General features: G+C 42.7%; 1 protein-coding gene across 1 annotated transcript; it reads right to left on the bottom strand.

Moving 5' to 3' along the window:
* Positions 1-1603: 1603 nt before the first annotated feature.
* On the bottom strand, positions 1604-25472 carry DGCR6L (DiGeorge syndrome critical region gene 6 like). The gene is made up of 5 exons (XM_040420253.1): positions 25316-25472; positions 23906-24066; positions 21549-21649; positions 14270-14410; positions 1604-2543 (listed from the first exon to the last, which is right to left on the bottom strand). Exons 1-5 carry the CDS (start codon positions 25423-25425, stop codon positions 2460-2462), a joined length of 597 nt encoding a protein of 198 aa, XP_040276187.1. The 5' UTR covers positions 25426-25472; the 3' UTR covers positions 1604-2459.
* Positions 25473-26517: the final 1045 nt, after the last annotated feature.

The raw sequence follows: 26517 nt of genomic DNA, 5'->3' as shown, positions 1-26517 counted from the left end.
GAACGGAAAAACGAACTGCATACGGAGTACATTCCGTTTTTTTTGCGAAACCATTGAAATGAATGATTCCGTATACGGAACGCAAAAAACGGCCAGTAAACGGGGGAAAAAAACGGTCGTGTGCAGGAGGCCTAATACAGTACTGACAAACTGAATAAGATTTGACAAATCATATGTACACTTTTTTTTTCCTTAGGTGTGGAAATGGACCTGTTGTGCGGCAAGTCAATTGTTCGTGTGATTCCTCATATCTGTAGAGTGATTTTTTTCCCCATAGACTTCAATGGGGTTGTTAAACAAAGTCCACAGAAAACACACACCAAAACCGCAATAAATATATGTGCAGTTTTGGTGCACATTTTCTGCACAAATATGCACCTAAGGCTGCTACATTTGCCTGCCACTCTACACACTGCATAATCTTTATTCCTGTGCCTCTGGAGAAAGTAGCTAAATGGGACACAGCTACTGTTCTATGGAGAATAGAAATATGAATTATTCATGTGACATCTGCAAAAACTGCAACTGCTGAAAAAAGTATTTTAATGTTTTATAGCTAGTGTAAAGAAAGGTTTCAAGAGATATGTTAACAATGCAAAAAAATATATAAAAAGGAAAATGATATTCACAATATTACAAATTCAGAGAAAAAAGGAATCTGTGAAAAGACATAGGAAAGAAAACCTATAAATTACAACTAAAGATGTGCTACACAGCTGAAAATGCATCATGTACGTTACAAGTTGTTGGCTACCACCATCAGAAGAAGAGGGAAAACAGTAAGGCCTCTTTCACACGGGCGTTATGTTTTTGGCCCGGATAAGATGCGTGTGCGTCGCGGGAAAATGTGAAATTTTTCCGCGCGAGTGCAAAACATTTTAATGCGTTTTGCACGCACGTTTGGGTTAGGTGTCGTGTAGATTGCATTATTTTCCCTTATAACATGGTTATAAGGGAAAATAATAGCATTCTTAATACAGAATGCATAGTACAATAGCGCTGGAGGGGGTTACATTATTATTATTTTTTTAACTAACCTTAATCCACTTGTTTGCGCAGCCCGGCTTCTCTTCTGCCTTCATCTGTGAGGAAAAGGACCTGTGGTGACGTCACTGCGCTCATCACATGGTCCATCATATGATCCATCACATGGGGCTGGATCATATGATGGACCATGTGATGAGCGCAGTGACGTCACCACAGGTCCTTTTCCTCACAGATGAAGGCAGAAGAGAAGCCGGGCTGCGCAAACAAGTGGATTAAGGTTAGTTAAAAAAAAAAAAAAAATATATATATATATATATATATATATATATATATATATATATTTTTTTTTTTTTTTAACCCCTCCAGCCCTATTGTACTATGCATTTTGTATTAAGAATGCTATTATTTACCCTTATAACCATGTTATAAGGGAAAATAATAATGATCGGGTCCCCGTCCCGATCGTCTCCTAGCAACCGTGCGTGAAAATCGCACCGCATCTGCACTTGCTTGCGGATGCTTGCGATTTTCACGCAGCCCCATTCACTTCTATGGGGCCTGCGTTGCGTGAAAAACGCACAAAATAGAGCTTGCTGCGATTTTCACGCAACGCACAAGTGTGCACAGCCCCATAGAAATGAATGGGTCGGGATTCAGTGCGGGTGCAATGCGTTCACCTCACGCATTGCACCCGCGTGGAAAACTCGCCCGAGTGAAAGGGGCCTAACTCGGGACAAAAACTTGAAAACTCAGTTTTGGCCTAAAGTTATGCACCTCTCCAACCTTTAGTCATCCACACCCTGTGAAAAATTTCTATAACAAAATCTTTACAGGTGGTGCAAATTTCCAATCCGCAGCATGTTAATTTATGTTGTGGATTTTAACCTCAGCGATGCAGAAGGTAAACCCGCAGCTATTCTGCGAGTTTCCTGCTGTGGAATACTGGCTGTACCCTTAGGATTCTTCAGGATAGGCAATCAATATCCGATCTGTGGGGTTCAGACTCCCAGCACCTTGACTGATCAGCTGTATGATGAGAAGGCGGCACTCGTTCAAGCACTGCTTGGCGCAGTGGAACAAGTGAATGGAACAAGCACTTGTAATTACACTGTGCCGACGAGACAACTCGCAGTTTAATCTTGACGAGGAAGTAGTGCTCGCACGAGCACCAACTCATCTTCAAATAACTGATCGGCAGAGGTGCTAGGGGCCGGACCCCCACAGATCAGATATTGATGACCTATCCTTAAAAAAGGGGATCAATATGTACTGGCTGCACAACCCCTTTAAGAGCTTCACCAGCTTTCATCAAGTCTTACACTGTAAAGAAAACTTGGACTAATTCACAGGGTCGTGAACGTTAAAATGTGCCGTTCGTCGGTTTTGGCAGAGCAGGATAGGGTTTTCAACACTGTTCACCCCTCTGCTCATCTGTGACCTAACGAAAAAGACTCTCCAAATCACACAAGAAATTAGGAATATGTTTTGCTTGTTGAAGACTCCTTCTCCTGTAACTTGAGAATCAGGTCCAGTAAATTCATCTGTAACCTTAGCTCCTAGAAGACAACAAAAACACTGATAAGGTTGGTCTCCAAGGCAAAGTACGGTATTACAGTAAAATATTAAAAAGTGAATGACTATAATCTTAACGGACAGCTTGATTCTTTCTCTGACCCTGCAACTTGGTCATGAGACCAGAATAACTTCCGATGGCCACACAGTATAAGTGGATTATAACCAGGAGGCAGGTCATTATTTGCACGAACAAGTCATACCACTGCCAACATAAGCAACATTCCGAAAGTGCAAATAAGCAGCATGCAATAATAGTACAGTAAATAACTAAAACATTAGTTGTAAAATGTGAACAAAAGGATGTAGGGAACAGTATGCACAGTAATGCCTTTATCTATCTATATACAATCTGAGTGTATGAGCAGGATTTTTTATTTATTTTTTAAAATTAAATAAAAAAATAGAGCAGGCCCACAAAGATGGTTACATGACAGGTTTAAGGTCAGCTGTGCCATTGGCAGAATAAAGCTTACTGGAAATGGTAGACGTCAGATGCTGCCCCTTTCTAGAATCAATACTGTTTCTGCTCAAAAATCAATGTACTAAATATCTGAAGACTGTCATACACATGCTCCCTTGTGCACTCTAGGAGAACACTTGCTGCTACGTTTCCCAGCAGATTACAGCTGATTGCTGGAGGTCCCAACAACAAGATAACCGGTGATCAGCTGGGCCTGGGTGCGGCTAAGCTCTGTTCACTTGAATGGAGCTTAGCCGCGCCCAGGCCATTGATACTAGTTGTGACGTTACTGGGCCAGCGGTAAACAGTGAGAAGGCCGCGGCGCTGCTGGAGCGCCACTGCCTTCTCAAACAGCTGATCAGCGGGGGTCCCGGGTGTCAGACCCCCACCGGCCAGATGCTGATGATCTATCCAGAGGATAGATCATCAGTTAAAACAAACTGCAGAACCCCTTTAAGGCCCCTTTACAATGGATGAATTGAGGAGATGATTGTGGGGAAGGAAGCGTTTCTTCCTGACAATCACCTGTAAAGACAGTAGAGGAGACCGCTGTATTTACATGAAGCGATCTCCTCCACCGTATAGGAAGGAGTGATCACTAATGCCATTGCTCATCCCCATACAGAGTCATTGTTTGCTGGCAGCAGAGGCTGTTTAGACGGCACGATCTGCTGCCGCCAAACAATGACGTAGGGCTCTTATTACACAATGAATGAGCATTTTGCTTGTTCATCGGGTAATCGGCAGCACCTTTGCTATGAATGCTTGTTAGTGATTATCTGCCCAATGCTCGGGCAGTGCAAAAAGGTCATTACTGAAAAGGTAAAAATTATTTTTGACTTTCAATGGTTTTCAATGGCTTTTGTGATGCGGTATCAGCAAGTCATCAGACCCCGGGTATTTTTGAGGAGCAGTTTTAACATAAAAAGAATTGGCAACTGAATTTCTGCAGGGTACAGATAAACCGCAAACAGCAGACCCCAGAAAGTTTGCTTTAGCTAGGTTTAAATAGTGAAAAAAAAGGATGTGTAGATAATGGCGGGTTTATTATGGATCAATTGTCAGGAATAAACATCTGTATGAACGCTCATTCCCAATAACTGTCCTGCTGATCACCTGATGAAATGATTGTTAATGCATTAAATCATAATTTCTGGGCAGCAGCGTAAACATCTGTACAAGGTATTTCAGTAGCCATCGTTTGTCCCTATAAAGTGACTGACGAGCAGGCACTTATCAGGAAGGAACAGTCCCAGTAATTACCTGCTCAGTCAGCACATGTAAATGCAGCTCTTTCCTCCACTGACGAGCAGGCACTTATCAGGAAGGAACAGTCCCAGTAATTGCCTGCTCAGTCAGCACATGTAAATGCAGCTCTTTCCTCCACTGACGAGCAGGCACTTATCAGGAAGGAACAGTCCCAGTAATTGCCTGCTCAGTCAGCACATGTACAGTCAGGTCCATAAATATTGGGACATCGACACAATTGTAAAAATTTGGGCTCTGTACACCACCACAATGGATTTGAAATGAAACAAACAAGATGTGCTTTAACTGCAGACTGTTCGCTTTAATTTGAGGGTATTTACATCCAAATCAGGTGAACGGTGTAGGAATTGCAACAGTTTGCATATGTGCCTCCCACTTGTTAAGGAACCAAAAGTAATGGGACAATTGGCTTCTCAGCTGTTCCATGGCCAGGTGTGTGTTATTCTCTCATTATCTCAATTACAATGAGCAGATAAAAGGTCCAGAGTGAATTTCAAGTCTGCTATTTGCATTTGGAATCTGTTGCTGTCAACTCTCAAGATGAGATCCAAAGAGCTGTCACTATCAGTGAAGCAAGCCATCATTAGGCTGAAAAAACAAAACAAACCCATCAGAGAGATAGCAAAAACATTAGGTGTGGCCAAAACAACTGTTTGGAACATTCTTAAAAAGAAGGAACGCACCGGTGAGTTCAGCAACACCAAAAGACCCGGAAGGCCACGGAAAACAACTGTGGTGGATGACCGAAGAATTATTTCCCTGGTGAAGAAAACACCCTTCACAACAGTTGGCCAGATCAAGAACACTCTCCAGGAGGTAGGTGTATGTGTGTCAAAGTCAACAATCAAGAGAAGACTTCACCATAGTGAATGCAGAGGGTTCACCACAAGATGTAATCCATTGGTGAGCCTCAAAAACAGGAAGGCCAGATTAGAGTTTGCCAAACGACATCTAAAAAAGCCTTTACAGTTCTGGAACATCTTATGGACAGATGAGACCAAGATCAACTTGTACCAGAGTGATGGGAAGAGAAGAGTATGGAGAAGGAAAGGAACTGCTCATGATAGTAAGCATACCACCTCATCAGTGAAGCATGGTAGTGGTAATGTCATGGCTTGGGCATGTATGGCTGCCAAATGGAACAGGTTCTCTTGTATTTATTAATGATGTGACTGCTGACAAAAGCAGCAGGATGAATTCTGAAGTGTTTCGGGCAATATTATCTGCTCATATTCAGCCAAATGCTTCAGAACTCATTGGACGGCGCTTCACAGTGCAGATGGACAATGACCCAAAGCATACTGCAAAAGCAACCAAAGAGTTTTTTAAGGGAAAGAAGTGGAATGTTATGCAATGGCCAAGTCAATCACCTGACCTGAATCCGATGGAGCATGCATTTCACTTGCTGAAGACAAAACTGAAGGGAAAATGCCCCAAGAACAAGCAGGAACTGAAGACAGTTGCAGTAGAGGCCTGGCAGAGCATCACCAGGGATGAAACCCAGCGTCTGGTGATGTCTATGCGTTCCAGACTTCAGGCTGTAATTGACTGCAAAGGATTTACAACCAAGTATTAAAAATTGAAAGTTTGATTTATGATTATTCTGTCCCATTACTTTTGGTTCCTTAACAAGTTAGAGGCACATATGCAAACTGTTGTAATTCCTACACCGTTCACCTGATTTGGATGTAAATACCCTCAAATTAAAGCTGACAGTCTGCAGTTAAGCACATCTTGTTCGTTTCATTTTAAATCCATTGTGGTGGTGTATAGAGCCAAAAATGTTAAAATTGTCGATGTCCCAATATTTATGGACCTGACTGTAAATACGCCTTAAAAGTCAGTGAAAGGCAGACAAAAGGAAAGCGCATTTACGACGATACTCAGCAAGAGGTTTTACAACAAAGGGGTGATCATTAATAAAATAATGCTCATTCCCACACATAATGGTTTGTGACAAGCAATAAGTGAAATCAATAACTAAACAGGTAAAAATACAACTGCCAAGTTTAATATCATTTCAGTTTTAAGATGCGGTTCGTTGGAACCCACTGAAAGAAAAAGGCATCATCCCAGTCTTACATATGAATTATTCAAGGACAAACACATATCAAATGCACAAGCCATCTAGTATGCCACTCCTATGAACACATCAGCAAAACCACAGACAGCTCATCCTATAAGGGGGAAAATAGAAAGGCAAACACTGAATGTATAAACTAATGCTCTATTCCCTATATATGGTAACTGAATATTAGGCACGGCTGGGCGATAATGACCTAAATCAAAACCACGATTAACTAGGAGTCTTCAGCAAATTTGTACCTATAAGCACTTGGCAGCTGAAGGCATCTGTGTTGGTCCCATGTTCATATGTGCCCGCATTACTGAGAAAAGTGATGTTTTAATATATGCAAATGAGCCTCTAAGAGCAATGGGGGCGTTGCTCTTACACCTAGACGCTCAGCTCTCTCTGCAACTACCACGCCTCTGCATTTTGATTGACAGGGCCAAGCAGAAAAAACATGATCACACCTGGCCCTGTCAATCTTTTAAAATGGGGGTACCGCCTGTCCTTGATAAATATCCCCCTTCTCCAAACTACTGTAAAAGGGAAAACTAGCTTAGTTGCCCATAGCAACAAAAAGAGATCTGAAAAATGAGAGGTGGACTCTGATTGGTTGCTATGGGCAACTAAGCCAGTTCTACTCTATAATGACGGGGGGAGGCGCAATTGCTGCTCCATGTCATTGCACCCACTACTTACAAAGAAATGCGCTTCGTGACAAAGTAATTTGTCACAAAGCAATTTTTTTTTGTAAAATTCGACGAAGCATCCAAATTGAATTTTCCAATACTTCGCTTATCTCGCAACAGGGTGGATAAAAATCAATGATTTTAAAAAATAAATAAATAATTTTTTTTTAAATAAAATGCTTTTTGGAGGAAAATATATTACCATCCAAAGGTTATTCCATCATGAATTAAAGATTAGTTTTTTAATTATGTAGAATAAGGCTGTACGTGGACTCCCATATTGTTGAATGGATTAGGCAGTGGCTGAGGGACAGACAACAGAGGGTTGTAGTCAATGGAGTATATTCAGACCATGGTCCTGTTACCAGTGGGGTACCTCGGGGATCTGTTCTGGGACCCATATTGTTTAATATATATTGCAGAAGGCCTCGATGGTAAGGTGTGTCTTTTTGCTGATGACACAGAGATTTGTAACAGGGTTGATGTTCCTGGAGGGATACACCAAATGGAAAGGATTTAGGAAAACTAGAGGAATGGTCAAAAATCTGGCAACTAAAATTTAATGTGGATAAGTGCAAGATAATGCACCTGGGACGTAAAAACCCAAGGGCAGAATATAAAATCAGTGATACAGTCCTAACCTCAGTATCTGAGGAAAGGGATTTAGGGGTCATTATTTCAGAAGACTTAAAGGTAGGCAGACAATGTCATAGAGCAGCAGGAAATGCTAGCAGAATGCTTGGGTGTATAGGGAGAGGCATTACCAGTAGAAAGAGGACATAGTTTTAAATTAGAGGGGCAAAGGTTTAAAAGTAATATCAGGAAGTATTACTTTACTGAGAGAGTAGTGGATGCATGGAATAGCCTTCCTGCAGAAGTGGTAGCTGCAAATACAGTGAAGGAGTTTAAGCATGCATGGGATAGGCATAAGGCCATCCTTCATATAAGATAGGGCCAGGGGCTATTCATAGTATTCAGTATATTGGGCAGAATAGATGGGCCGAATGGTTCTTATCTGCCGACACATTCTATGTTTCTATGTTTCTATATAAGTAATTTTTGGGGTAAATAAATTCCATTAATCCATTCACAATGTCATGCTCTTCCAGAGGTTTTTGTAAGATTATTGGGCAGTTTCTCTGCCTACAAGATATTATCACAGATGCTTGGTTTACTTTTGCAGTTCTCAAAACTGAATTTGACTCAGCAGAGATCACATGCCTCTTCTTCACAGCAAAAATGTTATAACATGAACAGAGTTGAGAAAAATACCTTAATCCTAACTTCTACAAACCTATGAATACAGAATCAACCTAATCAAACTAATATGAAAAGTTTTTATTCTAAAAATCTTCATCTACCTGCATATTATAAGTTATACCAGCAAGAATTAGTCTATGTAGAAAACTATGATTTAAATCAAGTCTTACTGACTAGTGATTTAAATCAAATCCACCCTGTCTCACAAGCAGCATTTTGGTGTCCGCCACCAAAGCAGAATGGAGACGGAACGGAGGTAAACTGATGCATTCTGAGCGGATCCTTTTCCATTCAGAATGCATTAGGACAAAACTAATCCGTTTTGGACCGCTTGTGACAGCCTTGAACAGATCTCACAAACGGAAACCAAAATGCCAGTGTGAAAGTAGCCCTCTGTGCCCCCTTCACAGTAATACCCTTGTGTGAAATTACCCTAGGGATATGGCCACGCGGTCAGGCTTCTGCGTGCAGTTCTGGAAGCCAAAATCAGGAGTGGATCATAAAAGGAGAGAAAATATAAAAGGACAGATACTAATTCCATTTTTTTCAGTTCACTCCTGGTTTTGGTTTCCAAAACTGCATCAAGAAACCTGACCATGTGGTAGAACCCTCAGGGACCTGGGAGTACCACCCATCCATAGACAGCAATGTACTCAGCTATGCATAATGTACTATGTAGGACAGGGATCGGCAACATTTAGCACTCCAGCTGCTGTGAAACTACAACTCCCAGCATGCACACTGAGGCCTCTTGCACACGACCGTATGCCCTCTGAGATATACGGTCCGTGAGCGGGCCATATGTCCCGGAGTGGCATAAATTGTGTGCACGGGAGCACACAGCATCACAGATATCATATGAGTGCAGGACAATAGCCCCGCAGGCGGCCCGACGTGCACAACATCATTGTAATCTATGATGCTGTGTGTTCCCGTGCACACGATGTATGCCACTCCGGCACATATGGCCCGCTCACGGACCGTATATCTCAGAGGGCATACGGTCGTGTGCAAGAGGCCTTACTCAGCTATTCTTGTAACTCTCGCGGAAGTGAAAGGAGGATTCTGGGACTTGTAGTTTCAGAACAGCTGGAGTGCCAGAGGTTGCTGATCCCTGATATAGGAGATGGAATGCTGACAGCTGAATGTGACATTATCACCACCATCTGAGCTGCTATTAACCCCTTGATGACGGGACCATTTTGCACCTTCATGACCAGCTTATTTTTGAAAATCTGACATGCATCACTTTATGTGGTAATAACTTTGGAACACTTTTACTTAGCCAAGCCATTCTGAGCTTGTTGTCTCGTGACACATTGTACTTCATGACAGTCATAAATTTGAGTCAATATATTTCACCTTTATTTATGAAAAAAATCCCAATTTTACCAAAATTTTAGAAAAAGTAGCAATTTTCAAAATTTCTATTTTTCTGCTTTTAAAACAGACAGTGATACCTCAAAATATTTATTACTTAACATTCCCCATATGTCCACTTTATGTTAGCATCATTTTGTAAATGTCATTTTATTTTTTTGGGACGTTAGAAAGCTAGAATTTTAGAAGCAATTCTTAAAATTTTAAAGAAAATTTCCAAAACCCACTTTTTAGGCCTCAAGCACACGACCGTTTTTTTTTGCGGTCCGCAAAAACGGGTTCCGTAGTTCAGTGATCCGTGTCAGTTTTTTCTTCCGTGGGTCTTCCTTGATTTTTGGAGGATCCACGGACATGAAGGAAAAAGTCGTTTTGGTGTCCGCCTGGCCGTGCGGAGCCAAACGGATCCGTCCTGACTTACAATGCAAGTCAATGGGGACGGATCCGTTTGACGTTGACACAATATGGTGCAATTGCAAACGGATCCGTCCCCATTGACTTTCTATGTAAAGTCAGGAGTCCCTATTATACCATCGGATCGGAGTTTTCTCCAATCCGATGGTATATTTTAACTTGAAGCGTCCCCATGACCATGGGAACGCCTCTATGTTAAAATATACCATCAGATTTGAGTTATATCGTGAAAACTCAGATCCGACAGTATATTCTAACACAGAGGCGTTCCCATAGTGATGGGGACGCTTCAAGTTAGAATATACTAAGAACTGTGTACATGACTGCCCCCTGCTGCCTGGCAGCACCCGATCTCTTACAGGGGGCTGTGATCCGCACAATTAACCCCTCAGGTGCCACACCTGAGGGGTTAATTGTGCGTATCATAGCTCCCTGTAAGAGATCAGGTGCTGCCAGGCAGGAGGGGGCAGACCCTCCCTCCCCTGTATTACATTCATTGGTGGCCAGTGCGGCCTCCCCTCCCTCCCTCCCCTGTATTACATTCATTGGTGGCTAGTGCGGCCCCCCCTCCCTCCCCTGTATTACATTCATTGGTGGCCAGTGCAGCCCCCCCTCCCTCCCCTGTATTACATTCATTGGTGGCCAGTGCGGCCTCCCCTCCCTCCCTCCCTCGTATTACATTCATTGGTGGCCAGTGCGGCCTCCCCTCCCTCCCTCCCCTGTATTACATTCATTGGTGGCCAGTGCGGCCCCCCCCTCCCTCCCTCCCCTGTATTACATTCATTGGTGGCCAGTGCGGCCCCCCCTCCCTCCCCTGCATTACATTCATTGGTGGCCAGTGCGTCCTCCCCTCCCCCCCTTCTTAATTAAAATCCCCCAGTCCCAGTTTAATCGCTGGGGCTCCGATTGGTAACCATGGCAACCAGGACGCTACTGCAGTCCTGGCTGCCATGGTTACTTAGCAATTTTAGAAGCATTATACTTACCTTCGCTGTCTGTGGCCGGCCGGGCGCTCCTCCTACTGGTAAGTGAAAGGTCTGTGCGGCGCATTGCTTATAGCACAGACCTGTCACTTACCAGTAGGAGGAACGCCCGGCCGGTCACAGACAGCGCATTGGTAATTCTGGCACTTTTTTTTTTTTTTTACGGTGTTCACCTGAGGGGTTAGGTCATGTGGTATTTTTATAGAGAAGGTCGTTACGGATGTGGCAATACCTAATATGTATACTTTTTCTTATTTATTTAAGTTTTACACACTAGCATTTTTGAAACAAAAAAAATGTTTTAGTGTCTCCATATTCTGAGAGCCATAGCTTTCTTATTTTTTGGCCAATTGTCTTAGGTAGGTTCTCATTTTTTTCGGGATGAGGTGACTGTTTGGTACTATTTTGCGGGGAATACGCCCCTTTTGATCGCTTGGTGTTGCACTTTTTGTGATGTCTTTTTTTTTTTTTTTTTGTCAACTTTGTTTTTATTAATCATAAAGACAGATTTACATCCATGGTATATACAATAGGCATTACAGTGTCCCAACAAGGGACGTATGGCAGACATGGATGAATTACATGAATCAGAAAATAATTCAAAACTAGTATTACATCATACTAGGGATTACAATTTCCTGATGTATAGCTGTAATCTCTAACCTTGTCAAAAATCTGCCATTAAATAAGATTGGTGGAAGTCAGAGAAGGTAAAAAAATAAACCATAAAGAATATAAGAAAATAAAGACTATAAAGAGTACAAAAAAAAAGGAGGAACAGAGAGAAAGGAAGAAACAAAAAGAAAGAAGATAGAAAGAGAGGAGGGGGACGGGGAAAAGGAAGGGGGGGGGGGGATACTGCCTTCAAGAACGACATCACAAGACAAGCAAATCAGTCAGGAAGTAGGTTACCCTGTGAATCCTTACAATAAGGTGAAGATAGCCAAGGACTCCATATTCGAAGAAATTTGTGGTGAGCACGACATGACCTGCTGGACATCTCTTCGAATCTGCAAATTTGATGTACCTTTCCACACCATTCTTTGATGGTGGGCGGGTCTACACTCAGCCATTTCAAGGGTATCAAGGACTTCGCTGCAGCAAGAAGATAGGTTACTAAAGATGTAGAGGATTGACGTATGTCCTTCGACGAGCAACCAAGAAGAACCACTGCCGGGGTCAACTCAAGGCTCGTCCCTACAACTACCTTGATTATATTTTCCAGTTCGGACCAAAATGGACGGATAACTGAACAACTCCACCAGATATGAGTATGTGAGCCAACTTGCACATTGCATCGCCAACATCGATTAGTAGGGGCTAATCCGTGTAAGTTCAGAAACTCCGGAGTCTTGTACCAGCGAGTAAGTACTTTATAATGAGACTCTTGGAGACGTATACACCTTGAGTGACCATGGGAGTGCTGAAGAATCTGTTTAATTTCCGGCTCAGTGAGAGAAATACCCAGTTCCTTTTCCCAGGAGGCCACAAACCCAGGGTCACTCAAGTGTTTCACACTCCTTACAATGGTTATCCACTTAGACAACTTGTTCAGTCTAACTGCTGGTGTCAGTAACTCTCTTTCAAAGTCGGTGAGAGCCCTAAAGGGGTAGTTGGCCTGTAAGAAAACTGCACAACAACTATTAAAATGTGAAATGTGCAAAAACGTAAGCTTAAAGTTCGGTATAAATGTCTGGAGATCTGAACGGCTGGGAACCCCTCCACTCGGGAATAGATTGGTAACGGAGATATGAGCCAGCTGATCCCACATAGGCTGGAAAGTCAAAGATTCCTTTCCAATGACTACAGGTATCAGACTAGAAGGCAACCATGGTGAGATTCCAGGCGCCAGCTCATTTGACATCAATGACCACACGTTTGAGGCTCCTTTGTAAAGCAAATTGCTATCTGATGAGTTATACATTATACGCTTCTTGTGAGAGGAGAGCCACATATCCTTTAGTAAATCACCCCTATATGCCTCCCTCGACCATCTAGAAATACAATCCGGGGCAGAGAAGGTAGTCAGATTGAACCATCTCCTCAGTTGGATTGCTGAATAAATTGTGCTAACATCTGGCAGTCCTAATCCACCTTTGTTTACAGGTCTGGTGAGGAGAACATGTGCCAGTCTCGGACGCTTCTGTTTCCATAAGTAACGAGTGTGATGTCTTTTTTGGCACTGTTTTTATTTTAATTTTTTTTTACGGTGTTCACCTGAGGGGTTAGGTCATGTGATGTTTTTATAAAGCTGGTTGTTACAGACGCAGCGATACCAAACATGTTTAGGGTATTTTATTTTCTTCATTTTTACTCAATTATAAATGTGCGTATACGGGAAAATGTTAGATTTTTTTTTTTTTTTTTTACTTTTTTAATTTTCTTTTTTTATCCATCCACCATGTCCCCCACTTCCCCAGTGCCTCCATGCCATCTACCATGTCCCCCACTCCCATCAGATCAGCCCCTCCATGACATGTCCCCCACTCAGCGCCATCAGCCCTTCTATGCCATCCATGTCCTGTCCCCCACTCCCCCAGCGCCATCAGCCCCTCCATGCCATTGCCATCCATGTCCCCCAGCCCCTTCAAATCACAGGTGCCCCCTTCAAACCCCCCCAACTTTATATTTACCTTTCCTGGCAGTGCGCTGACATGGAATCCGCAGGAAACGGACCGAGTCTTCTTCCCAGCATGCACTCACGCTCCATGGTCATGTGATTTAAACAAATCCTCAATGCGAGGAGTTTATTGCCTCGATTACATCGATGATTCATTTCAGCCCTACTGTATAGGCCATCCTGAATAATTGTGGGGGCAGGGAGGTCGGCCCCCTTATTATTACCTGGTCCCACTCAGCCATCCTGAAAGGAGGGTGGGGTGATTGGGGCATCGTAAACACAGCAGCGCAGCCCCGACCTCCTCAACACTCACTGAGGAGATCAGAGCTGCGCTGCTGAACGCTGCGATTGGTCAGTCATATCTGAGTGACCAATCGCAGGGACCACTGTGATTGGTCCCTTGCCAGGTGCCCGGACAGCTCAGCTGTCCATAGCACCCGTTTAGATGTCGGCGTCAGCGCTAGCATACTTGAATGGATTGACTGAACTACTCCTTGCGGTATGTATAATTCTGCATCTTACATTTCAATAAATCGTTTCTTGAATTAAAAAAAAAAAACCACAAACCTGGGGATTAGTTGTAATGTAGAAACCAGACACACCAGCTTCCTCCAAGGTGTTCTGCTGGTCTATAACTTTTTGGTCCAATTCTAGAACAATTTTTTCATCCATCATTCGTTGTTCCTCTCGGATTCTCTGTTCTAGAACCTGCATATAGGAAAAGTAAAGTTAAATATAAAAAATAAAATAAAATAATAAGAATATTGAAACATAAGGAGTCCTCTGGTATTAAACTCTGCGTTTATCCCCATGAACACCACTCCTTTCCATGGCTCCGGTCATGGACGTGGAGATGAGCTGCATTACCAGACATAATTCATGGACAAGAATGGTGCTGATTCTAGAAAAATAATCCCCCTTTTTAATCCTGGGTGGCTCATTTACCAGTGTTGTTCATCTCTTCCTAAATAACCATTTTATATTTATTATAATTTTTTTTTTCTTAAAAGGAGTTGTCCAGTTTAGAAAACCCATTGGGAATACTGTGTGAATCAAGTCCCTATTCAGGATCATCTCTTGGCCAGAGTAGACAAAGAACATCTCCTGCTCTGGAGGACCTGTCCTATCTAGCATTACATGGACAGCCCACTGATGCAGGGGCATAACAAGGGGCCCCCACAGCGAAACATGCAATGGGACCTCACTCCGATATGAGCACCTTCAGTATCAAGTTCAGCTTATGATTAGGTTGGTTTCCCTAATGCACAGCGATATCACAATAGTGGGACAACGTGCATAGTGAAATTACAGCACAAGCATAACTTGCACAATGATGTCACAGCAATAATGTTTACAGTGATGTCACAGTATTATAATAATACACATGGCGATGTACAGAATAAATTAATGTCACAGCACAGGAATAATGCACTCTTCCATTGTCCACATACAGTAAATCACTAACTACATATACAGCAGAAGTGGCTGCTATGCCTGCTAGTTTCGCCCATTGATTTTAATGGTAACTGTGTGATACTTCATTTCTCTAAGTGGTGGTGCTGCAGTGAAACTTAAAGGGGTTGTCTCACTTCAGCAAATGACATTTAACATGTACTGGTAGTTAAATGTATTGTGATTATCCATATTGCTTCCTTGGCTGGCTGGATTCATTTTTCCATCACATTGTACACTGCTCGTTTCCATGGTCATGACCACCCTGCAATCGATCAGCTGTGGTCGTGCTTGCAAACTATAGCTAAAAGCGCCGGCCTCTCTGGTGGCCAGGAACATAGGAGCACACATAGGCTAGTACTTTTTCCTATAGTGTGCAAGCACGACCACCACTGCTGGATTACAAGGTGTTCGTAACCATGGAAACGAGCAGGGTGTAATGTGATGGAAAAATGAATCCAGCCAGCAATGGAAGCAATATGAACAATCACAATACATTAGTAAGTGGCTTGTATTAACTTTCTCTACATGATGAATGCTATTTGCTGAAGTGAGACAACCCCTTTAACACTTACTGCCCTGTTAACCCACTGATTGCTGGAGGTTCCAGTATGGGGACTATTTTTGATCTGCTTATTGTCATGGGACCCTTCTGACGAGTAGTCATTTTCGATAGTGGTTGATCACACAGAAGGCCGTCCATAGTCAATATTAATGCTAAACAGAACTATAATGATTCACTATGGACAAAACTAATATGGTTCGTGTTCCCTGCGATGCCACCTGCAGGGCAAAAAAGTGAAATCGAAGAAAATCACAGAAATAAGATAATAATGCACTTCGTAAAGTAGATGCAAGTATTATATATGGACAAAGTCCTCACCCTGATATGATAAAATCTGAGACACTTAGCCAATATATTTTGATCAAAACACATCTGTGCCCGCCTACCAAGCGCCAAGGTGGTCTCAGGTCAGGCGGGTCCTACGCTAAACCTACCTAAGCTATTGAGCTTCTATGTTCAGGAGCGCAGACGCCGCACATATGGTGTGCTGCTCCTAGTCACCTCCATGTGCGGCGTCTGCGCTCCTGAACATAGAAGCCCAACGGCTTAGGTAGGTTTAGCATAGGACCCACCTGACCTGAGACCACCTTGGCGCTTGGTAGGCGGGCATAGAAGTGTTTTGATCAAAATATATTGGCTAAGTGTCTCAGATTTTATCATATCAGAGTGAGGACTTTGTCCATATAATGCTTGCATCTACTTTACTAAGTGCATTATTATCTTATTTCTGTGATTTTCTTCAATAATATGGCCAGGGACATCCGCAAATTTATATATCATACCGTGCAGGATGTTTTTACCTTTGTTTTTTCTGTGATTTTTGTCAAAAAAGTGAAATCACTGCAGCATGCAAGACCAGGTTGGGGCAGGGGCACAAGTTAACAATATGAGATGTTCAAGACAAGATGTGATTACAGGATTTATAGCATTATACAGGATAAGTGTCTCACGTCACTAAATGGCATTTGTCATGTTGAGCAGGGATGGCCAACCTGTGGCTCTCCAGCTGTTGTAAAACTACAACTCCCACCATGCCCTGCTGTAGGCAGTCTGGGCATGCTGGGAGTTGTAGTTTTGCAACAGCTGGAGAGCCACAGGTTGGCCATCCCTGATGTAGAGTAAGTTAGTACAAGGCACTTACTAATGTATTGTGATTGTCCATATTGCCTTCTTTGCTGGCCAGATTCATGTTTCAGTCACATTATACACTTCTCATATCCAGAGGTTATGACCACCCTGTAATCCAGCAGCAGTGGTCGTGCTTGCACACTGTAGGAAAAAGCCCTTCTAGTGTCCGGGACTGTGGCAGTGCACATAGGCACGCACGCCCAGCAGCTCCCGTCTCAGTCACTTCGTATCTGTGCTGAAGGTGGTGGCCATAACCCCTGGATACAAGCAATGTATAATACGATGAAAAAAATTAATGAAGCCAGCAAAGGAAGCAATATGGACAATCACAATACATTAGTAAGTGCCTTGTATTAACTTTCTCTACATGATAAATGCCACTTACTGAAGAGAGACAGACCTTTAAGGGTTACACAAAGAATTCTTCCCAGACAGCAGGCACTTCTACTATTACTGTTACAGAATCCTAAAGTTCTATATGCAGGGCCAAACATGAATGCTGTCCTCAGCCCTGGGTGCACTTTACTGATAGTTCTTTACTCTCTGTGCAATCTACAGTAGCCCATTCAATGGTTATACATCTTCCAGGACACAGCAGTGAAGATGTCATTTACTGGAAATTAATTTGGTCTAAGCTGTGAAATGGAGAGATTATGGACGCAAGCTAAACATGTAATCTCCTGTAATTACTGATTACAAGGATGGCGGCATTAGGGACATTCGTTTACTCCCTACATTTTTATATACAGTTCAGTACAGATGAATACAAAGCAGTTTTTCCATCTATGACAAAAGGCCATTTGCCTTCTCAGGTCCGTATTGATCATCAGTCCAGGGTTGTGTGACTGCTAATTACATCTCATACATTCTCAAATATCTGATATTCCATCAGGCTCTAGAAACTCCTATGTACTTCGAAATCAGATCTCAAAAGTGTCCCACAATCTATGCTACTATATATCTGTGACGGCAGCTCAAACCATGGCACTGACCCGCAACCACGGCACCCATGTATAAAGAGGATACAGCAGATGCTATTCTGTAAGGGTCAAAGAGGATTACTTCGGACCCCCACCAATCACCAGTAAGACCGCTCTACCAGGCCCAGTCGTATACATGGACAAGCTGCTGGGCCTGAATAAACCTGTGAACGCCTCAGCCTGTAAGAAGGAAACATTTATAAAACCATGACAGATGTATTAAGTGATATATGTAGTGCATCTGTAGGTTTTATAATCATGTAGTTTGACAACGAGCTGCGGCCGGATTTGTAGATTTTCCCACATATTGCTTTCCATTTAGCTCCGTTCCCCCGGTGGGACTGGTATACATTGCCATATTTCTTTTTTTTTTTTTTTTTGAGTTTTATTTCTTTTATTGCATAGAAGCACATAGAAGCACATAGAAGACTATGCTGTTCTATTCATACAGTTTTTTTTTAATTTTGCATGGGAGGGGGGGGGGGTCTATGGGCAACATATGCAACTGTATGTCTATACCGGAGATTCCCAACCTATTTTAGCACTGGAGACCCCCTGGTAAAATATTTCTCAAGGAACCTCTACCATATAAGAACTCCCTTTTTCAAAAAAAATAATTCCAATATCTACAAATGTTTACCACCACATTTCATGCAGAAAAGTGGCACAGATTTAGTTTCAAGGGTAAATTAATTTATTGCAATTTTATTGCTTTTCTATGCAGTGCCCACTTAACATTTGTGGCCTCTTTTGCACTTGTCAGAGAAAAGGGGCACTAAATAGGACACTAAATGGATGATTAATGGCAAATAGGCCACAGAACTCAGTGCCAATTTGCCATTCATTGCCCCTTTAGTGCCTCTGTGTCTATTTGTCATTCATTGCTCTTTTAGTACCCTTCTGTCAAACACTAAAAATGCAATACATGGCAAATCGGGGCAATGGAATGGCAAAAGGAGTTCTGTGCCCATGTGTCATGGATTATCCCTTTAGGAGCCACTGAATTCAGTGAAGTTTGACAACGAGCTCCATTACGGCTGGATTTGTAGATTTTCCCACATCACATTACTCCTGATGTATGTGCTTTCCATAGAGCTCCATTTTTTTTTAATTGCATAGAAGCACATAGAAGACTATGCTTTTCTATTCATACAGTTTTTTTTTTTTTTTTCATGGGGGTCTATGGGCAACACATGCAACTGTATGTCTATACCGGTGATTCCCAACCTATTTCAGCACTGGAGACCCCCTGGTAAAATATTTCTCAGGGAACCTCTACCATATAAGAACTTTGTAAAAAAATAAATAAAAAATTACAATATCTACAAAATGAGTTCTGTGACCATTTGTCATTTATCATCCCTTTAGGAGCTTGGGAGCTTTTTCTGTGAAAGTTTACTTTTCTCAGTCTGTCTTTGAGCGTTCGGCCACAAACCTTATTTTTGGCCCACAGCTCATCTGCATTTATTGCAGACCCATTCATTTCAATGGGGCCACAAAAAATGCGGAAGTAAACAGTGTGCTGTCTGCATTGATATGCCAGTTCCGCCGCCCCGCAAAAAAAGATAGAACATGTCCTATTGTGGATTATGGTTGAACCGCCAAATGACTGTACCTCCAGACTTAGAGGACGTTTCATGGGTCCAGACATTATAAACTAAGTATCAGAATATGTTGGGCATAGTGCAGGGATCTAACTGCACTTACCATTTCTTCTGGGCGCCGCTCCGTTCACCCGCTGTGGCCCCCATTGTATTATCCCGCCTGGTATGCTAATTTTAGCATCGGAACAATGAGGAGGAGACTGAGTCTTTCTCCGTGGGCGTCTCCTTCTCCCTGGCTGTAGCGCTGTCCAATAGCAGATGAGAGAGTCACAGCCAGAGAAGGTGAGTTGTTTTCTCTTCTCTGCGATTGGACAGCGCTACAGCCAGGGGAGAAGGAGACGCCCACGGAGAAAGACTCAGTCTCCTCCTCATTGTTCCGATGCTAAAAATAGCATACCAGGCGGGAGAATACAACGGGGGCCACATTGAGCGAACGGAGCAGCGCCCAGAAAAAATAGTAAGTGCAGTTAGATCTCTGCACTATGCCCTACGTATCCTGATACTTAGTTTATAATGTTTGGACCGATGAAAGGTCCTCTTTAAAAAAATCAAGCAGGTCCACATATGCCTCTGCAAGGGCATTTCTGAATTGGAAATTGTGCAGGAGCGTGAAGCAGGCTGTGAGTGATGGCTGAACTTCTCAGAGAAGAGAGGGACAATTTTTTACCGTCTCTGCCTTCCAGATGTATACAGTGCAGCCTTATCAGATCCATATCAGCTGAAAAGCCTGTTCCCCTTGTACCCAAGACTAATATTTCAGTCACTGTTATAGCGGAAATCAGCAGCGAGCCAAAAAAAAAAAAAAAAAAAAAAAAAGAAAGAATAATAAAACGTAAAAATTATGCCCAGAGATCTTTATGAACTTACGAGGGCAGGCACAATGCTTAAAAATAAATAAAAATAGAAAGACAGCCAAAAAAATAAAAATAAAAGATACAATTAGCCCAAACCCAGCTTCTTCAGCCACTCCGCCAACCATAAATTCTATATGCCCTATGAAAAGTAACTGTACTGGAACGGGGACACGATGTAAAGAAATCCATTATCTGCACTTTGTGCTTTAAAATAAAAATAAAAAAAAGACTCTTGTTCCTTTTTTCACAGGTATAAAAAAATAAAAACTGCATAAAAATAAAGCCCTTTATATCAATGAAAAAAAGGATGTACAAATAATTTTAATAATTCAACAGCTGCACCCTGTTTTAGTTAACCCTTTCTGAACACAGCCTATTTTTAATTTTCTTTTTTCACTCCCCCAACTTTCAAGAGCCATGTATTATTTTGTTTTCTTCTCACATAGCTGTACAAGGGCTTATTTTTTGTGGGACTAGTTGAACTTTTTAATGGCACTGTTTATTTTACCATAGCTTGTATTGGAAAATGGCGAAAAATAAATGACGACCTTATTCAGTACAGTTACGATGATATCAAATTTCATAGTGTTTTACTACTTGAAAAAAATGTTTCAATGCATTGCCATATTCAGATTATTATTATTATTATTTTTTTTTCACTTTTTTCACAAATTTTTAGTTCTCTTATAGAACTTGAACATGTGATCTTCTGATTGCTTGTACCATAGACCGCAATATAATACTATTGCAGTGTGTGGGATTTTCACTGCCTGCCTCATACATGGCTTTTCAAGCAGTTAGCCATGACAGCCCAAGGAACTTTCCCAAGGTCCCAGGCTGTCTTGGCAACTGACTTGAGCCCCCTGAGACTCCTATTGGAAGGCATAGGGAGCCCCCTCCCTCTACCTAACCCCATAGATGTCGCAGCATCTGAGGGTTCAAATGACTGGGACTGGTGTGAACGGCAATCCCAGTCATTGCAGTTGGGTGCCTGCTGTATTATACAGCAGGCACCCACCGCATACGGAATGGGTTCAACACGTGAGCCATGCCCCTTACAGTGCACCACCATGTCACGACTACAAAACTTGTAAAAGGGTGCGCATTACACCAGTGCTCCAATCCCTTCAATATCAGAATTGGTGGGGGTCCTAGAGGTCAGACGAATCAAACTGTGATAGGATGAGAAAACCTTTAGAAGAACCAGGTATGACATTTACCACAACAGTCAATACAAGTTACTAGAGCCTGCACTATACTTGCCTCTAGCTCCCTCTGCTGGCTGGATCGGAGTACAGGTAGATTGTGTGCTTTACATGACTGCAGTGCCTCCTTCTGCTTCTTGAGGAGATCCTGTTTCAAGGCTTTACAAAGAGAAAGGCACAATGTAACCCAAACAAAACAGCCTATTTTGCCATTTGTTCTTAGGAGACAAGCATAATGGATTTGTAAAACGTTTTAAAGCATTTTGTATACAGTACAGGTAGCAACACTTCTAAAAACTATTGCAGCCAACACCTGGAGCTACTGCCCAAGGTAACCAGATTCCAGCTGTCATGAGCGCTGTTAAAGGGGTTGTCCAGGTTGCAGAGATTGATGGTCATCAATATCACATTGTGGAGTTTCAACACCCAAAATCCCCACAGATCAGCTGTTTTTGGCAGCCACCGGTGCCAGAAACGATACCGTGTACGGAGATGGAAGCAAACCTTGTGGTGGCGGAGTCTCATTCAAGTGAATCAGAGCTGAGCTGCAACATGCTGGTGCTGGAAACTACACAATGTATGGAGCCATCTACTTCCAGAGCCATGGCTGATTGGTGGGGGTGTCAGATCGGTCACTGATGGTCTTAAGGATAGGTCATCAATATCTGCAGCCTGGACATTAAGGGCATGTTGTAGATTTCCGCTGTATGTGTGTAGGGGTTTTGTAAAAACTCCTTCACACATATTATACTGTAATTTAGCTGCAATATCCTAAATAAACTATCACCGAGCAATGGATGTTTATGGCATATCCATAGGATATGCAGTAAATGTCTGGTAGGTGCAGCACCTACTTCTGGGGCTCCCTGAGGTGTAGGAAGAATGCAGAAACCGGGAATCAGCAAACCCGAGTTTGGATGTTGTTTGCATGGTGTTCACCGTGTGCAAGTAACATTATAACGATTACACCAATAGCGAATTTATATCATTTTTAAAATGATTTTCTATTTTTTGTACAGGAAATAAAATAATATTTTTTTTTAAGTAATTAGTTTTTTTGTAGCAGCATTCAAAGATCTATAATGTTTATTTTTTTTTTACAATAGAGCCTGCTCACTTTTTATTGTGGTTTGAATAACAAAAAAAAAGCAATTTTTTAATTTTTTTTAGATGTTCACCGTTTCGGATAATCAAAGTGCTCATTCTACTGTACGGGTCGTTACAGGTGGTGATACCAATTCTGTATACCGTACTTTTTTAATGTTTATAAAAGGGTTTGTAAGTGGGGAAAAAAAGACATTTTACATTTTTCCAAACAGGAAAGAGGAGTTATCACCAGGAGGGCCCCCTGTTTTTAACTGATAAAGAGTTAGATCCCACAAAACTAGATATTTTTTTTTAAATCTTAAGGCTACTTTCACACTTGCGGCAGAGGATTCCGGCAGGCAACCGGACGCAAACTGATGGCATTTTTCAGACGGATCCGGATGCTGATCCGTCTGACAAATGCATTGAAATACCGGATCCGTCTCTCCAGTGTGCGCAGACCGAAAAGCTGGATCCGTTTTGCCGGATCCGGCACTAATACACTTCAATGTAAATTAATGCCGGCATTCTGGCAAGTTTTCAGTATTTTTGGCAGGAGATAAAACTGCAGCATGCTGCGGTATTTTATCCATCCAATAAACGTAAAAGGGACTGAACTGATGCATCCTGAACGGATTGCTCTCCATTCAGAATGCATTAGGATAAAACTGATCAGTTCTTTTCCAGTATTGAGCCCCTAGGACGGAACTCAACACCGGAAAACACAAACGCTAGTGTGAAAGCACCCCAATTAAAAATGCATATAACAGAATCAATCTAGCATCCAGGGAGATGGTGGAAACTCCCGATTTGGACTAATGCAGACAGAGGCTCTAGTGACAAATAATACACTAATGTGGTAATTTATCAAACTGGTGTAAAGAAGTGGCTTAGTTGCCCATAGCAACCAATCAGATTCCACATTTCATTTTTGACAGCTCATTTGGAAACTGAAAAGTGGAATCTGATTGGTTGCTATGGGTAACTACTTTGCACCAGTTTGATAAAATGACCCCATAAGCCTCTACTGCTTTCAGAACTCAGTGTGCTTTCTGCATCCATATCTCCGTTCTGTAAAATGATAGAACGTGCCCTATACTCGTCAGGAAAATGTGGACCACGGGCCCATTGAAGTCACTGGGTCTGGAAGAAATGAGGATGCAACATGAACCGCATCTGTATTTTGCGGACCACAAAACAGATAAGGTCCTGTGCATGAGGACTTAGGATCAGACTGAAAGACCTCAAATTCTCTGAACGGCTGCGTAATGCGTCAGCAACACGAACAATATTATTATGACGCATTAATAATCTGCACTTGGCTTTTACCTCTGTGTTCTGCATGCAGCTTTACCCGCTGATTGTAAAGGTTTTTTTCTGTCAAATGCTGGATGTCCAATAAGCCTTGGACAATCTCAAAGACGGTGCCATCAATGAGGGCCAGGGCCAAATCACTGAGAGTGGTGTAAGACAAACGCTGCTGAAAAGAGCTGGAAGAAAAAAGGTATATGAAGTAATAAGTGCAAGACGACGTGACCTTACAGGATCATGTGATCATACTTGTAGGGGTGTATCAGAAGTCAGAGGATGGGGGGGGGGGGGGGGGGGGGGGGGGTCTGACCACAGGGACCTCTCACAATAGACAGTAGTGCACATGTCGGTCGTCTGTTCCATTCACTTCTATGGGGCTGATGCAGACATCGCTCTATCAGCCCCATAGAAGTGACTATGTTGGTGGACTGACTTGTGCACCACTGCTCCATTCAGAGAGATTGTTGCATCACTTGCATGCAGTGACAACCACTCTATATTTTAACTCCTTAATGACCACTATATGGCCCTTAGAGATCTGACAGCATTATGTCAGTGTTATCCAATACATTCCTGAACTGTAAGGGTTACATAGCATCATAAATCAAGACGCTCGTCTGAAAGGGGCCTAACTGGGGTGGTTTTCCTGTGTAACTGGGGCTACTACGACAGCCCTCGATACGTAGCAGTGTTATGTGCAAAGATCCTTCCTGACCTTCTGACAAATTAAATCATTAAAATAATAATAAAAAAAATAAATAAAAAATGTTTTAAAATGAGCCAGAAATGAGGACAGGTGTCTGGGGAAGGGGGGTCTCTGCCTTCTATTCGCCCAGCTCGACGGACAGGTCGGGGGTCGAATCAGCTGGATGATAAATGTGGTGCAGAAATACACTTTTCTCAGACTCTATACCAACTACTGGTTCGAGACATTATTTTACTCCAGAATTATAGCAACATTTTTGCGCAAAACGTTGCATCCTGGGCCACACCCCTTTTCTGTTAAACTTACGCCCCATTTTCAGACTGGGGTCAGAAACACTCCGAACGGAGATGTGCCAAATTTCATCAGCTTTTGGTGCAATTTATTCAAAAAGTAAACGTGGGCCTACATTTTCTCTGAAGCCATGCCGGCGCCCGTGCATGAACCAGCGGAGTCAGGGTGGATATAGCACTTACTGTTGGACAATCACCGCCATCCCTGACACATGGGGAGAACACAAGCTAGTCTATACATCAGGAATCACCCTCTCTGTGGGCACTGAGGCAAGGGTGGTATAACACAGTGCCCACTCCCCTGTGATACTACAATACTGAAGGGGCTCCCACACGTGACTAAGAGACCTATGGGCAGCAGAGACAGGTCAGGGCAGTAGTCCAGGGTAACAGTGGGTCACACTACTGCAGCCGCCGCCGCCATGTTTCTACCTTGGTAAGTCTTTGACGAGACTCTGCAGCTCGGACAGGAGGTGATAGTGCCGCTCCTGCTGCAGGGTTAAGTCGCTCGGCTCCTCATAAGTCCCCAGGTACCCGGCCATGTCAGCTGTACAGAGCGCCAGAATGACGTTTACATCATGTGACACGGTACCAGCTGGTCACGTGACGCCATGTCAGCTGTACAGCGCGCCAGAATGACGTTTACATCATGTGACGCGGTACCAGCTGGTCACGTGACGCTTCCTCAGCCGTCACGTGGGCACTGTGGACACGCCCTCCTAAAGTGGAATGACGTCACCGTGTCAGACATCAGTTCCGGTGTCTGAAGTGCGTGCTGGAGGTCGTTATTATAGATGGACGTGTTTATAATCTCATGTGTACTGAAATATAGGGGTTATCAGCGGCCGGCCTCCTCGTAGAAGGCTAGAGGAAATGGCCGTGAAGGGAACTAATTTAGGTTTAGGGAGTATAGTTCCAGAATGTGACTACAATAATAACGGTAGTGTCTAACTCCCAGGCGCGATAAGAACCTTGTGACGTCACTAGGTCACGTGACCTTGGGAGCCTCAATTCCAAAGTGACTGCGCGCCTCACTGTACACGCTATTAGGGTTCGTTATTATTATTTTTATATTATACTGGTATATGCCGCCCTTGCTTCAAACCCAGGTGACTAGTATGTCATGTGACATCACAAGGTCCTTTATGGCGCGTGGGATTTAGACACCACCCACTTTTAACCGTTTCACTGAAGTGGGGCTGGCTAGTTTTTGATAGTTATAGGGGTTATCCCATAAGTAATGTAAAACATGAAAATCATACATAATCTAGTACATAACTACCTCTTTCTAAGGGTACTTTCACACTAGCGTTATTCTTTTCCGGTATTGAGTTCTGTCCTAGGGGCTCAATAACGGAAAATATCTGATCAGTTTTATCCTCATGCATTCTGAATGGAGAGTGTAACGTTCAGGATGGATCAGGATGTATTCAGTTCAGTCCCTTGGTGTTCGGCCAGAGAAAATACCGCAGCATGCTACGGTATTATCTCCGACCAAAAAAACAAAAACACTTGCCGGCATTTTTTTTCATAGGAATTTGTTAGTGCCTGATCCGGCATTAAAAATACCGCAATGCCGGATTCGTCTGTGCAGACCGGTAAAAATGTGACAAAAAAAATAGAAACAGATCCGT

Source organism: Bufo bufo, chromosome 2 (assembly GCF_905171765.1).
Source record: "Bufo bufo chromosome 2, aBufBuf1.1, whole genome shotgun sequence".
NCBI classification, from domain to species: domain Eukaryota; kingdom Metazoa; phylum Chordata; class Amphibia; order Anura; family Bufonidae; genus Bufo; species Bufo bufo.
The sequence above is the reverse complement of the archived record's forward strand: the minus strand, read 5'-3'. Positions and strand labels throughout refer to the sequence as shown.